The 15,668-nt window shown below is 45.2% G+C and overlaps 1 protein-coding gene across 4 annotated transcripts; it reads left to right on the top strand.

Annotated features, from left to right (window-relative positions):
* The first annotated feature begins 2,978 nt into the window (after positions 1–2,978).
* CFAP144 (cilia and flagella associated protein 144) lies at positions 2,979–11,445 on the top strand. 4 transcript variants are annotated; one of them, XM_070786713.1, is made up of 5 exons: positions 3,016–3,188; positions 6,198–6,257; positions 6,782–6,869; positions 9,941–10,044; positions 11,254–11,445. In XM_070786713.1, exons 2-5 carry the CDS (start codon positions 6,231–6,233, stop codon positions 11,362–11,364), a joined length of 330 nt encoding a protein of 109 aa, XP_070642814.1. In that variant the 5' UTR covers positions 3,016–3,188; positions 6,198–6,230; the 3' UTR covers positions 11,365–11,445. The 4 variants fall into 4 exon arrangements, with proteins under 4 accessions (XP_019813244.1, XP_019813245.2, XP_019813242.2 ...); XM_019957685.2 differs by lacking the exon at positions 6,782–6,869 and having other exon boundaries at positions 2,979–3,188; positions 11,122–11,445; XM_019957683.2 differs by lacking the exon at positions 6,782–6,869 and having other exon boundaries at positions 2,982–3,188.
* The last annotated feature ends 4,223 nt before the right edge of the window (positions 11,446–15,668 follow it).

Here is a 15,668-nt window from a genome sequence, read left to right as displayed (position 1 = left end):
ATCACAGTGCCATCTGGTTGGACATCCAGTCAGCCAGCAAACATTTACCAAAAGCCTGCATCTGTACATACTGTGCCAGGTACTGGTAATTCAGAGATGGCCAGACACATTTCTTGTTCTCAAGTAACTTAGATCTATAAAATAAGTTTAGTATTCTAGAACTACAGAGTTGAAGTTGAGCATGGCACGAAGAAAAATTGGACTAGGGGCTATACAGTTTGGAAAGGTTTTTGAAAGAAGATTACATGTGAGCTCATTATAAATATTAGGCGATTGTTCCCCAGACAGACAACAGGGAAAAGAGCCTTCCAGGCCAAGGAGATGGAGCAGCAGGAGCTACAGCAAGGATCATGATGTTGCTTGCTGGGCTTAGGAAACTGCAGACATGTCCACCCATCTGTCATGTTCAGCACTGTGTCTCCAAACCTAAATTTACCGGGAACACACCGTTCTGGATGGAGAGGTGGATGAGTGGATAGATGGAATGTACTTGGGGGGAAGACCACAAGCTCTGGAGTCAGCATTTAGGTGCTTCCTAAAACCAAGGGTGGCTCCTTTCTTTATGCTAGGGCTACTTTTAGTCTTTTTTTTTTTAATATAAACTGTATTAAATAAGGTATCTAAAGGAGTAAAATTCATAGAAAAAGTAAAATGGTGGCCACCAAGGGCTAAAGGGAGGAGGCAATGGGGAGTTGTTTAATGGATATAAAAACTGTCTGGAGATGAGTTTCACACAGTGTGACTATACTTCACAGTGGTGAACTACAATACTTAAAAGTGGTTCAGATGGCAAATTCTATGTGTATTTTACCACAACTTTAAACATTTAAATAAATAAACTGTAAAGTTCCTAAGTTACTTTTAGGGTTAAGAAAGGGTTATCCTGTCTATATTATTTATCATATGGGTGATATGGGGAGGAATGTCTTTATGCATGGGAAACCTCTCCATGTTTCTTAGATAAACATCAGTTCAGTTTAGTTCAGTCGCTCAGTCGTGTCCGACCAGGAGCTGACTGTGGCTCAGATCATGAACTCCTTATTGCCAAATTCAGACTTAAATTGAAGAAAGTAGGGAAAATCACTAGACCATTCAGGTATGACCTAAATCAAATCCCTTATGATTATACAGTGCAAGTGAGAAATAGATTTAAGGAACTAGATCTGATAGACAGAGTGCCTGATGAACTATGGACGGAGGTTCGTGACATTGTACAGGAGACAGGGATCAAGACCCTGTCTTGATGGAAAAGACACGCAAAAAAGCAAAATGGCTGTCTGAGGAGGCCTTACAAATAGCTGTGAAAAGAAGAGAAGTGAAAAGCAAAGGAGAAAACGAAAGATATTCCCATTTGAATGCAGAGTTCCAAAGAATAGCAAGGGGAGATAAGAAAGCCTTCCTCAGGGATCAGTGCAAAGAAATAGAGGAAAACAACAGAATGGGAAAGACTAGAGATCTCTTCAAGAAAATCAGAGATACCAAGGGAACATTTCATGCAAAGATGGGCTCGATAAAGGACAGAAATGGTAAGGACCTAACAGAAGCAGAAGATGTTAAGAAGAGGTGGCAAGAATACACAGAAGAACTGTACAAAAAAGATCTTCACGACCCAGATAATCACGATGGTGTGATCACTCACCTAGAGCCAGACATCCTGGAATGTGAAGTCAGTTGGGCCTTAGAAAGCATCACTATGAATAAAGCTAGTGGAGGTGATGGAATTCCAATTGAGCTATTTCAAATCCTGAAAGATGATGCTGTGAAAGCATCATGCACTGCACTCAATATGCCAGCAAATTTGGAAAACTCAGCAGTGGCCACAGGACTGGAAAAGGTCAGTTTTCATTCCAATCTCAAAGAAAGGCAATGCCAAAGAATGCTCAAACTACTGCACAATTGCACTCATCTCACATGCTAGTAAAGTAGTGCTCAAAATTCTCCAAGCCAGGCTTCAGCAATACATGAACCGTGAACTTCCTGATGTTCAAGCTGGTTTTAGAAAAGGCAGAGGAACCAGAGATCAAATTGCCAACATCCACAGGATCATAGAAAAAGCAAGAGAGTTCCAGAAAAACATATTTCTGCTTTATTGACTATGCCAAAGCCTTTGACTGTGTGGATCACAGTAAACTGTGGAAAATTCTGAAAGAGATGGGAATAGCAGACCACCTGACCTGCCTCTTGAGAAACCTATATGCAGGTCAGGAAGCAACAGTTAGAACTGGACATGGAACAACAGACTGGTTCCAAATAGGAAAAGGAGTACGTCAAGGCTGTATATTGTCACCCTGCTTATTTAACTTATATGCAGAGATAAACATAGAGGGTCTCAATTTTGGACATGTGCTTTAATGTAGAGAGGTTTCTTACTCCTTCCAAAATATTTTTCAGGAAATGACTAGTCAAGGTGAGGCTGAATCCTAAGCCCATTACATCTTGGGTCTGTCACTTTATCATTCAGTTCAGTCGCTCATTGTGTCCAGCTGTTTGCAACCCCATGGACTGCAGCAGCCAGGCTTCCTTGTCCATCATCAACTCCCAAAGCTTCCTCAAACTCAAGTCTGTTGAGTCGGTGATGTCATCCAACCATCTCATCCTCTGTCATCCCCTTCTCCTCCTGCCTTCAATCTTTCCCAGCATCAGGGTTTTTTCCAGTGAGTCAGTTCCTGGCATCAGGTGGCCAAAGGATTGGAGTTTCAGCTTCAGAATCAGTCCTTCCAATGAATACTCAGGACTGATTTCCTCTAGGATTGACTGGTCACTTCATGGCGAGTCTGTTTTCTGCAAGTGTCGGGCAGCGGTTCTGTAACCAGGCTAGATATGTCCTGAGAAGCTGGGGGAGGTGGGTTGAGCGCCTAAAGAGGGCGTTCTAAGATTTGGGGCTGGGGGATGGGCGAGCAGGAGCGAGGTCTAAGGGAGGCGGGTGAGCTAGGACCGGTTGCCTGGAGCCGGCTTGGGACTCTGTTGCCTGGAAACAGCCTTTGGCCTGGCACCTGGTGAGCGTCTGGCGAGGTGAGGCGGCGCTGTACTGACCGGACACAGCAGAGCCAAGGCCATGGCTGGACACCAGAAGGAGAAAGCGATCGCAGATGAGGTCCACCAGAACCAGATCCTGCGGGAACTGTACCTCAAAGAGCTACGAACCCAGAAACTCTACACGCAGTATCACGTGAATCCACTCCGCAAGGGTGAGGGGCGCTACCGGACGGAGGGAGGAAAAGAGGGAAGGAGCCGGCAGGTGTGCGGGGCAGGGGGTGCAGGGTGGAGCCCAGTAAGAGACACCTCCTCTGACCTCGCCCCTATTCTCAACATTTCAGAACTATGACTTTGGGGTTGGGGAGGGGGTCTCATTCCCCATCACATCAAACAGATGTATTAAAATGCATCCACATCCTGATTAAATATTTTATTGTAACGAATTTGAAAGGTTCTTTATAAATTTGCTTTTGAAATATTTTGCAGGGTTTTGTGTTTTGCGTGTGTTTTGGTTTGTTGTTGATAAGTTAAAGGATTTCTTTCCATCTTCTTATATTGTCTGAGGACCTTCAGAAAATTTAAGGGGCACAGACCCAAGGCCCAATTAATTAAATGCCCCCTAATTAAGTGGCCCCACCCCAACTCTTCTCCCTTTGCACATTCCTGGGCCAGTTTCATCTGGTCCTGTAACATCAGCTCCCTCTAAAGGCCACTGAGTCTCAAATGGAGACCCAGACCCACGTCCACAACCACCTCCCAGCTCCCTTTCCCTGGTTCATCCCGCACCCCTCTCCCACCTGTGGCTGCTCCAGAAGATCTTGTTTTAAGCACAAGGCACCACAGCCACTCTTCTCTCCCTAGTTAGAAGCCGGGAGTCATCCGCAGTCTCTCTCTCTCTCACTCCACACAGCTCAGTAGGCACCGTACTGTTCCTTTCCTTAGCGTTTCTCTCACAGGAGGGTTCCCACGTTCCTGCCTCAATGGGAGACGCCATCGCGCAAGACTGCGAATCCTCACTTAGCTCCGCCCTCTCTCCATCTGGCCTCTGAAGCCTCAGCAGGGCCCTCCTCACTCCTGCCTGCATTGATCTGATGCTTTCCTAACTCTCTTTCTCCCTCCAGGCCCAACCCTCCAACCCTCCCCTATACCATGGCTGGTGAGAGCTGTCTCAGAGGCCCCACAGCTTCTGAGCTGAGGTTTACCCTGATCAGAACGTAAGGCCCCTGTGGATGTGGTTCTGCTGCTCACTCAGCTTTATCCCAACTCCCCTTTACCCGCACCCTGTTCCTTTAATAAACATTTTAGTGTCTATTCTGCAGCATGCACAGGCTCTTTTCTGTCCCACCATATCTGAATGCGTGGAATTCCTAAATCACCATGCTATTCCCCCATCTCTTCACTTTCTCTTCTTTCTGAATTCTCCTCCAGCCCTTGTCGTTTGTCATTCAGTCATGTCCGACTCTTTGCGACACCAGGCTTCCTTGTCCTTCACCAACTCCTGGAGCTTGCTCAAACTCATGTCCGTGGAGTCAGGGATGCCATCCAACCATCTTATCCTCTGTCATCCCCTTCTCCTCCTGCCTTCAATCTTTCCTAGCATCAGGGTCTTTTCCAATGGGAAAAGACCTCCCAGTCCTGGACCTGATTAGCTGTAGTCCACTGCAGCCCAGCTGTGTAGAAGAAATGGATTGTCATTATTTTAAAATAAGATTTGCATATAGTTAAGGTATGCTGCTGCTGCTGCTGTTAAGTCGCTTCAGTCGTGTCAGACTCTGTGCAACCCCGTAGAAGGCAGCCCACCAGGCTCCCCCATCCCTGGGATTCTCCAGGCAAGAATACTGGGGTGGGTTGCCATTTCCTCCTCCAATGCATACCATGTGACATTTAAATATACATTTATACAGTGAAATAATTAGGACAGTCATTTATTTAAGCATAACCACCTCCTCACATACTTACCTTTGGGGGTTGGGGGTGGGGGATGAGAGTACAGAAAATGTATATCTTCATTTTGCTTATGATAACCTGGTTTTCCTCTGGATCCTCCAACTACTAATTTCAAGAAAACCACTTAACATCCAATTCTGTTTAAGCTTGGCCCATTTCAACAATTTTCATAATCCCTTCCAGCAGTGTCCAGGCTTCCTAGGAAAGGTGCTTGGTCTCTCAGCTCACAATCGTCAGGCACATGATTAATATGATCCATTGGGATTAAGTGAGGAAATATTAGAATTTTTACTTATCATTATACTTATGTATAAAGAAAGAAATGATGCTTTGTTAATATAGGACAATAGTGCATAGAGACTATATCAATATACACATGTGGAAGTTTTTGGTTTTTTTTACTGGTAGGAGATAGGGATAAAACACATGGAGACCACTGGTTCCTTCTGGCCTCTGCTCACTTACTACTCCATTCCACCTAGCTCCCTCCACCAGAATTACTCTGCTTCTTGATATTTCTCTAACTCACCAAGCTCACTCTTGGATCTTCCCCATGTATCTCACACAGCAAGTTTATTCAGGACTCTGCTTCTCCGTCTGTCTTTAGAGACACATCGCCCACACTGTGCCCCACCATCAACATGGGTTTATCCATATAATGTGCTCTATGTGGTTGCGCATCTTACTTATATTTGCCTGATATTATACATCTGTTTATTGAGCATCACCACAAGTAGAGTGAAAGCTCAGGGAGAACAGGGACCTTCTCTGTCTTGTTCACAGCCCTACCTCCACTGCATCAGTAATTATGAGCTGAATAGATGTCTGTGCATCCTCCACCTGGTACCACATGGCCTCCTGGGTATATATCACTATCTCTGGCTGCCTGATACATCTGCAGCTCCATAGATCAGTCTGTCCAAGAGACCATTCCGAGATAATGGAAATGTTCTCTGTCTGTGCTGATCTGAATGGCAGCCAGTAGCCATATGTGGCTGTTGATCACTTGAAATGCAGCTGTGGGACTGATTCTTAATTGTATTAAATTTAAATTACTCAAATTCAAGTCTCCACACATAGCTGGTGGCCATCATCAGGACAGTGCCTCTCAGATTGTGAGGTCCTTGAAGATCCTATGCCCTAGTGCCCAGCGTAATATCTGACATTGGACAGACACTCAAAAAATGCTAAATGGGTACCCAGCATAGGGAGTGTCTTAGAAAGGCCAGGGAGAAACTTTTTTAACTTAAACCTATGATGCTGTTTTTCTCCAGTTCACACAATCGCCAGAAAGCCCATGTCTTGGCATGATAACCTGGAAGAACCTGCAGATGGTAAGTCCAGGATTTGAGAATGATGTTGAGACAGAGACCGAGGCAGCTGGCTGGGAGACTCTCAGGGTAGTGGTTCCTTAGGGCAGGCCTCAGTCCTCTGTTTGATCATCTGAAAGCTGAACTCATACTGACAAAACTCACGAGAAACCAGCATTTTCAAAACTGCCAGTTTATTAACTGTCAAGCCAAAAAACATGCTCCTCATGGCCCTGACATTACATTTGTTCATCCATCCAATACTTAGCTGATAACAAGCACAGGTTCTGGAGTTCTACTAACTGAGTTCAAATCCTGGTTCTGCCATTCATTAACTGTGTGACTTTGGGCACTTTTTTTTTTTTTTTTTAACATTTCTGAACCTATTTCTTAGAGATGTTGTGAGAATTAAACAATATATTGCAAGTGTTTAAAACAGTATCTAGGGCCCCACGCTGCCCAGACTAGCAAACAATACAGTCAAGATGGCTAAAGGTGATCCCAAGAAATCAAAGGGCAAGATGACTGCTTATGTCTTCTTTGTGCAGACGTGCAGAGAGGAACATAAGAAAAACCCTGTCCCTGTTTTGAGGTCCCTGTCAAATTTGCTGTGTTTTCCAAGAAATGCTCCGAGAGGTAAGAGAAGTCTAAATTCAATGAAATGGCAGAGGTGGATAAAATGTGCTATGATCGATAAATGAAGGATTACGGACCAGCTAAGGGAGGCAAGAAGAAGAGGGACCCTAATGCCTCCAAGAGACCACCATCTGGATTTTTCCTATTCTGCTCTGAATTCTGCCCCAAGATCAAGTCTATAAACCCTGGCATCTCTATTAGAGACGTGGCAAGGAACCTAGGCGAGATGTGGAATAACTTAAGTGTCAGGGAGAAGCAGCCATACATCAACCAGGCAGCAAAACTGGAGGAGAAGTATGAGAAGGATGTCGCAGACTAGGTCTAAATGGAAGTTGATGGCGCCAAAGGTCCTGATAAAGTTGCCTGGAAAAAAGTGGAAAAGGAAGACAAAGAGGAGGAGAAGGAAGAAGGGGAGGAGGAGGATAAATTTTAAAAGCTGTTGATCTGTCTCCTTGTGAATACCTTAGAGCAGGGAGCGCTGTGATTGACACACCTCTCATCCAAGACGTGTCTGTTGCCCTTGTTAGGTTTAACTACCCGATTGGATCATGATCGTATCGTAGTCTCTCCAAGGGCTCTAGTAATTGCCAGCAGTTTACAGGAAGTGGCCGTGGGTATCTGGAGCACCTGGAAACTGTATCAAAGTTGTACATATTTCCAAACATTTTTAAAACGAAAAGGCTCTCATGTTCTCCTCACTCTGTGCACTTTGCTGTTGGTGTGACAAGGCTTAAAGATGTTTCTCGCACTTTTTTTTTTTTTAATCTGTAAGGTGGTGTGTTAATTCTATGGTCATTGGCTAGAAATCCCGAGTTCTCAACTGTACATATCTATAGTTTGTAAAAAGAAGCAACCAAGGCACACTCTTGACGTCAAGCTCCTTGCTTGGTGTGGAGGCTGTGGGGGTGATGCCTTCTGGAGGGGCAGGCTCAGGGCGTGCACTGTGGGGCTGGACCTGTGAACACCGCAGTGGGCATCCGTTTAGCTTCAGGTTGGCTTGTTTTTGTATATAGTGACATAGCATCCTGCTGCCATTCTTAGCTGTGGAAAAGGGGGCGGGGGTCAGCTGGCATGAGAAGTGTTTTGGATCCTTTTTAGTTGAAGTGCGGTAGTTTTAAACTGTTTTAAAAAAAAAAAAAAAAACCGTAGAACTCTTGTCAGCAAAGCCAAAAGCCACAGCACCAGTGAAAGTTCAAGAACCTTCTATACTAAACACAATCTGCAACGTTCTGTTTTTTGTTTGTTTTTTTGTATGTTTAGAATGCTGAAATGTTTTTGAAGTTAAATAGTATTACGTTAAAAAAAAAGTATCTAGTACATAGTGATCGGGACATGTTATTAATATTATTTTCATTATTACCCGGTGATAGTCACTAGAATGGGGCTGGGAACGTCATACCATAGGCAAAGAGACAGACATGTAAATACCCAGGTAAACAGAGAGCTAGATTGGGATGGCAGCAGCGTGGGAATAGGTGCCCACCTCAGACAGTAAAGTTCTGGAAAGTACTCCTGGAGAAGGTGAGGTGGAGTATGTTAGGTGCAGAAGAATGTGGAAGGACATTCTGGTTACACGAGAAAGCACAGAAATGAGACACCAGCATGGCCAAGAACTGGGAGTATTTGGCATGGCTGTGATAATACAGGTAAGTGGGGCCACATTTAAGAATAGGGGAAGAAGATACTTGATAGGAAGCCTAACTCTGCTGACAAGCTTTTCTCCTTCCCCTCTACCTTCTTAGGGTGGAGTTTGATGGAGGAAGGGTTGGGAAATGGGGGTGGGCAGAAGGAGTGAGGATTTCATAGCATCGTGGAGACAGACAAGGAAATAGACTGATAGAGAACAAGGAAGTGAGATTTCCATCTGTAGTGGAGACACCAGCCTGGCTAGAGCAAAGTATACCAGCTGGGGACTTGTAGCAATAAGGAAAAAAGCAGGTGGTAAGGACTTCATTACAAGCCGCCTTGTATTCAGGATTAGATCGGCCCAGTGCCCAGTCCTTTATTTTTTAATTCCATTCTCGAACATCTTGCTGAGGTAGATATCTTCCTCCCATTTTACAGATGAGCAAAGTGAGGCCCAGAGAAGTTAAACCACCTGTCAAGCTAGTAGTAGAAGGGCCATGAATGTCTGACTAAAGCCAGCTTCCTCCCCTTGTCAGACTACCTCCCTCAAACAGAGACTGGATAAGGTAGAAAATGAAATCTACTTAAGTCCTTAAGGTGTAGAGTTAGAAATATACCTGGTGTTGACAGCCATGCTGATTTCAATCCAGAAGGATCTGACCTCACTTCTTATAGTCCAGCTCCTCACTGTCTCTTCTGCAGCTTCATTGCCCAAACTTGCTCATGCCCCACGGCCTTTGTTCTTTCTGCCTGTGATGTGCTCCTCCTCTGCCTCTCTCAGGGCTGGCACCGGCAAGCCATCCAGAGAGGCCTCCCCTTGTCATCCTAAGTAGCCAGCCCTGCCTCCCCCTGCCCCCAGCCTACTCCCGTCTTCACAGTGTCCATCACTGCCTGCCTCTACGCGGTTTGTTTTTCTTTTTATTTCTAACTTTCCATTTTATATTGGAGTATAACCAATTAATAATGTGGTATTTCAGGTGCACAGCAGAGCAACTCAGCCACACATATACATGTATCCATTATCCCCCAAACTCCCCTCCCACCCAGGCTGTCACCTGACATTGAGCAGAGTTCCCTGTGCTATACAGTAGGTCCTTGTTGGTTACCCACTTTAAATACAGCAGTGAGTACATGTCGGGTTTATTTTTATACTTGTATATTGCATCCCCTGACCCCCTCACCCAGTCTACATTACCAGGAGACCAGGAACCATGTCTATCTCACTCTGCTCTGCCTCCAGGGCCCAAACAGTGCCTGGCACAGAGTTTGTTCTCAACAGATGTTTGTTGAGAGATGCGTGGAAGAACCAGATGCCTGTGTCTTGTCTAGGCAAGCCTCTGAGGCTGGTGCTCTGCCTGCCAGGAGGATGTGCCAGAGTCAAGGGCACAGCATCTCTCGTTGGTCCCCAAACCTGACTCCTTTGTAACCCCTGCCTCATCTCCCAGCCAGGTTTCTAAATCTTATCCACCACGCTGCCCAGGGACCAAGAAAGAAATACCCAGAGACACAGACTGAAGGTCAAGAGATTGGATGGGATTCTGAGCCTTTGGTAAGTGGGTCTCCTTTACTTGGAAGATCAGGGGTAATCCAGCGGTGGTTAAGGAAACAGAGTTTGGAGCCAGATGCCTGGACTTTTCTGGCTACCATGTACTAGCTGTGTGACCCTGGGAAGTGACTAAGCTCTTTTGTGACTAAGATTCCTCCTAGTACAATGGAGATAATCCAGTATGTCTCTCATAAAATTGTTCCAAGGATTAGATAAGACAGTGCTTAGAACACAGTGCCTGGTACAAAGTGAATACCGCCAAGTGTGGATTAAACAAAGCTTGCTGAGGACAGATGGCCTGAGTTTGCTCTCCCAGCTGTTAGTAGAGTGGTCTTGGGCATGTCACCTACATCTCCAAGTTCTGTCCCCTTCTCTGGAAAATGTGAATGCTAGTAACATATTTGTGTCATTGATTGGAAAAGCACCACTAAGTGCAAGGAGCCTGGGAAATGCAGTCTTTAGCATCGGTTCAGTTCAGTTCAGTCACTCAGTCGTGTCCGAATCTTTGCGACCCCATGAATCGCAGCACGCCAGGCCTCCCTGTCCATCACCAACTCCCGGAGTTCACTTAAATTCATGTCCATCAAGTTGGTGATGCCATCCAACCATCTCATCCTCTGTCATCCCCTTCTCCTCCTGCCCTCAACCTTTCCCAGCATCAGGGTCTTTTCAAATGAGTCAGCTCTTCACATAAGGTGGCCAAAGTACTGGAGTTTCAGCTTCAACATCAGTCCTTCCAATGAACACCCAGGACTGATTTCCTTTAGGATGGACTGGTTGGATCTCCTTGCAGTCCAAGGGACTCTCAAGAGTCTTCTCCAACACCACAGTTCAAAAGCATCAATTCTTTGGTGCTCAGCTTTCTTTATAGTCCAACTCTTACATCCATACATGACCACTGGAAAAACCATAGCCTTGATTAGACAGACCTTTGTTGGCAAAGTATGATCTCCCTAAATGATATAGGGCTTCTGTTCCTAAGAAAGAAACACAGGATCACAGGATTTTGAATAGACTTGAAGAACTTCCTGTCGCACTTGTCTTTTAATTCTGATTATGTCATCTTCATTTCACAAACAGGGTTTAGCAAGAAAAAGCACCAGGGGCCACACATCAGGAGACTGGGACCTGAGTCAAGTCCAGGTCCCTACAAGACAAGGTCTTCCCCCTTCCCCACAGGCTTCTTTCTGACATCTGCCTGCTCCTCTCTAGGTCAACCCGCAACGTGACGACCGCAGGCTGAACCACTTCAGGGTCTACAAAGACATCACTCTGTACAAGGCTAAAATGTGGAGCTTGGGAGAAGACGATCGCCACAAGTAGTAATCTCTCAGCCCTGGCAATCCTTGTCATTAATGCCCAAAGCGTGTGCTGCCTGGGTAAATAAAGACACTTTTAAGCCTTGATCTGACTATTTCTGTGTCCAGAGTCTCACGTTTCTCCCTTCTGCCCAAGTGCACCAGTCCACATCCTTAATCTTATAAACCAGAGAGAGAATTCCAGTTAAAGATGGCAAACTAAATGTATACAATATCTCCTCTGCCTTCTAGACCCCGCTAAAAGACAATAAATTGATTTTTTAAAAGATAAATGAGAAACATTAGCAACCAAGAAAACTGAAGCCAGTGCTTAGAAGATGGAAAGCTGGTGGAAGAGGGTGGAGGAAACCACAAAATGTGAGCTGGGTGGGACACCTCTGAGCACAGAGCCCGGTCCCCCCAGGTCTCTGGAGAGGGGTCAGGATTCTGGACAGAATGGGTGTGAGGCAGGGAACTGAAGGAGGGAGGGAGTCTGCTGGGAGTCCCGTCGCACACCCCAGCGCCAGATGCTTAACAGCTCCCACACTGGAGGTTTACTCTTGCGGGAATGGGCAAAGGCCAGGGCTTGGAGACACTAAGACGTGGGCTAGGAGTAGGTGTGAGCCTGAAAACAATCAATGAACATCTGTGAAAGGAGGGATGAACCCCTCGCCCACCAGGCTGCATTTTTACCCTGGGTTTGAAGCTAGAGGGCTTCTTTTTGGGAAAATGAGCCAGCTCTAAAGAACTGCCCCCCAAAGACCCCCACATGGTACCATTTGAAGGTTCTGGGAAGAAAGAACTAGGGACCATCCAGGCAGCTGAACACACAGAAGTGCTGGGAGAGTCACTCACCCAAGGAGTGCACGGACATTCTGTGCACCACACCTCATCACTTCCCCCACACCTGCCCGATACCTTGCTCTCTGTGTATCTTCCATCTGGCTGTTCCTGACTTATACCTTGAAGAGTGAAGCCATATACTGCTGAGGTCACTCCTGTTTTTGAAATTGCCAAGACTGAATGGAAGCTGCAGTCCTGAGTGGCCCCACCCTGATGGACATTTTCATCCAAGGATGGCCCAGATAAATTATTAGTGACTACATGGGGATCTAGAAGTGTGCCAGTATCTCATGACTGTTACAGTGCATCTGCTGTAAGGAATCCATGGTCAATGACCAGGGGGTGACTTGTGATATCATAGAAAGAGATTTGGTCTTTGTCATGGTTCCTAACACAGAACTCCTAAATCCTTTGAAATTTAAGTGATAGAGGTGGTAGAAGGGTCTTTTGTTCTAATGAAGTGAGTCTTGGCAGCTTCTTAATAGTTTCAGGATGGGGGCTGCTCCCCAGGAACACCAAACCTTGGTTAGAAACTTAAAACTTCCAGCCCCACCACCCAAAATCTGGGGAGGGAGGAGGAGCTCAAGATTGAACTAATTACTGATGGCCCATGATTTCATCAATAATGCCCACATGGTGAAATCTCCATAAAGCCCCTAGACTGCAGGGTTCAGGGAGCTTCCAGGTTCAGTTCAATTCAGTCACATAGTCGTGTCCGACTCTTTGTGACCCCATGAATCGCAGCACGCCAGGCCTCCCTGTCCATCACCAACTCCCGGAGTTTACTCAAACTCATGTCTATCGAGTTGGTGGTGCCATCCAGCCATCTCATCCTCTGTCATACCCTTCTCCTCCTGCCCCCAATGCCTCCCAGCATCAGGGTCTTTTCCAATGAGTCAACTCTTCGCATGAGGTGGCCAAAGTATTGGAGTTTCAGCTTCGGCATCAGTCCTTCCAATGAAAACCCAGGACTGATCTCCTTTAGAATGGACTGGTTGGATCTCCTTGCAGTCCAAGGGACTCTCAAGAGTCTTCTCCAACACCACAGTTCAAAAGTATCAATTCTTCAGTGCTCAGCTTTCTTCACAGCCCAACTCTCACATCCATACATGACCACTGGAAAAACCATAGCCTTGACTAGACAGACCTCTGTTGGCAAAGTAACGTCTCTGCTTTTTAATATGCTATCTAGGTTGGCCATAAGGTTTAGGGAGCCTCCAGGTAGGTACACATTAAGGCACTGGTGGGGGAAAGGGGCAGAGATTTAACTATCAGGACTTGTGGCTTGAGTGTGCCTGGCACTTGGATGCACCTGGTCTTCCTTCAAGGTAGTGTAGATTGTTGCTCAGTTCCTTTCAGTCACTCAGTCATGTCCGATTCTTTGTGACCTCATGGACTGCAGCATGCCAGGCTTTCCTGTTCATCACCAATTCCCAGAGCTTGCTCAAACTCATGTCCATCAAGTTGCTGATGCCATCCAACCATCTCATCCTCTGTCACCTACTTCTCCAGCCTTCAATCTTTCCCAACATCAGGGTCTTTTCAAATGAGTCAGTTCTTTGCATCAGGTGGCCAAAAGACTGGAGTTTCAGCTTCAGCATCAGCCCTTCCAATGAATATTCAGGACTGATTTCCTTTAGGATTGACTGGTTTGATCTCCTTGAAGTCCAAGGGACTCTCAAGAGTCTTCTTTAACATCACAGTTCAAAAGAATCAATTCTTCAATGCTCAGCTTTCTCTGTAGTCCAACTCTCACATCCATACATGACTACTGGAAAAACCATAGCCTTGACTAGACGGGCCTTTGTCGGCAAAGTAATATTTCTGCTTTTTAATATGCTATCTAGGTTGGTCATAGCTTTTCTTCCTAGAAGCAAGCATCTTTCAATTTCATGGCTGCAGTCACCATCTGCAGTGATTCTGGAGCCCGAGAAAATAGTCTGTCACTGTTTCCATTGTTTCCCCTTCTAGTTGCCATGAAGTGATGGGACTAGATGCCATGATCTTAGTTTTCTGTATGTTGAGTTTTAAGCCAACTTTTTCACTTTCCTCTTTCACTTTCGTTAAGAGGCTTTTAGTTCCTCTTCACTTTCTGCCATAAGGGTGGTATCATCTGCATATCTGAGGTTATTGATATTTCTCCCAGCAATCTTGATTCCAGCTTGTGCTTCATCCAGCCCAGCATTTCACATGATGTACTGTGCATAGAAGTTAAATAAGCAGGGTGACAATATACAGCCTTAATGTACTCCTTTCCCTATTTGGAACCAGTCTTTCGTTCTATGTCTGGTTCTAACTGTTGCTTCTTGACCTGCATACAGATTTCTCAGGAGGCAGGTAAGGTGGTCTGGTATTCCCATCTTTTGAAAAATTTTTCACAGTTTGTTGTGATCTACACATTCAAAGGCTTTGGCATAATCAATAAAGCAGAAGTAGACGTTTTTATGGAATTCTCTTGCTTTTTCGATACTCCAACAGATGCTGGCAATTTGATCTCTGGTTCCTCTGCCTTTTCTAAATCCAGCTTGAACATCTGGAAGTTCACGGTTCACGTACTATTGAAGCCTGGCTTGGAGAATTTTGAGCATTTTCTTGCTAGCATCTGAAATAAGCACAAGTTTGAACATTCTTTGGCATTGCCCTTCTTTGGGATTGCAATGAAAACTGACATTTTCCAGTTCTGTGGCCACTGCTGAGTTTTCCAAATTTGCTGGCATATTGAGTGCGGCACTTTAACAGCATTATCTTTTAGGGTTTGAAATAGCTCAACTGGAATTCCATCACCTCCACTAGCTTTGTTCTTAGTGATGCTTCATAAGGCCCACTTGACTAAGGCATTCCAGGATGTCTGACTCTAGGTGAGTGATCACACCATCATGGTTATCTGGGTCATGAAGATCTTTTCTGTACAGTTCTTCTGTGTATTTTTCCCACCTCTTCTTAGCATCTTCTGCTTCTGTTAGGTCCACACCAGTTCTGTCCTTTATTGCATTTCATGCAAAGATAGGCACAATAAAGGACAGATTGTTGCTAGATCCCTGGATTTTCTTCAGTGGTCATTAACTTACAAATCTCCCAAACTCCTTTAAAATTACCTATTTTTAATATCTAGTGGGATTTCTAAACTAATTATCCTACGCTATGCCTATCAGATTCGCTTTCAACATTGTATCATTTGTACTTTCAATGTCACAAAATACCTCCAAGAGTCCCTTTACTGTGAAGTTTTCTGCCAGGGTGACTTCCTCTGGGACACCATCCTCTCCACCATTTTCCTCATTCTGTTTCAGTTCACGTTCACTAGCTCTCTAGCTGCATCTCTTTTTAGTCCTAGAACAGCAGCCATGCCTCCATTCCCTGGCAACATATTCCTCCCGTAACTCCATTTGCATCCTATTCAACTTTACTTCCAATTTTATCACTTTCCATTTCTTTGGTCAATTCCCTCTTTCAGTTATTTACTTTCATAAAATGCCATGTGGGCTT

Source organism: Bos indicus, chromosome 3, assembly GCF_029378745.1.
Source record: "Bos indicus isolate NIAB-ARS_2022 breed Sahiwal x Tharparkar chromosome 3, NIAB-ARS_B.indTharparkar_mat_pri_1.0, whole genome shotgun sequence".
Lineage (NCBI taxonomy): Eukaryota > Metazoa > Chordata > Mammalia > Artiodactyla > Bovidae > Bos > Bos indicus.
The sequence above is the reverse complement of the archived record's forward strand: the minus strand, read 5'-3'. Positions and strand labels throughout refer to the sequence as shown.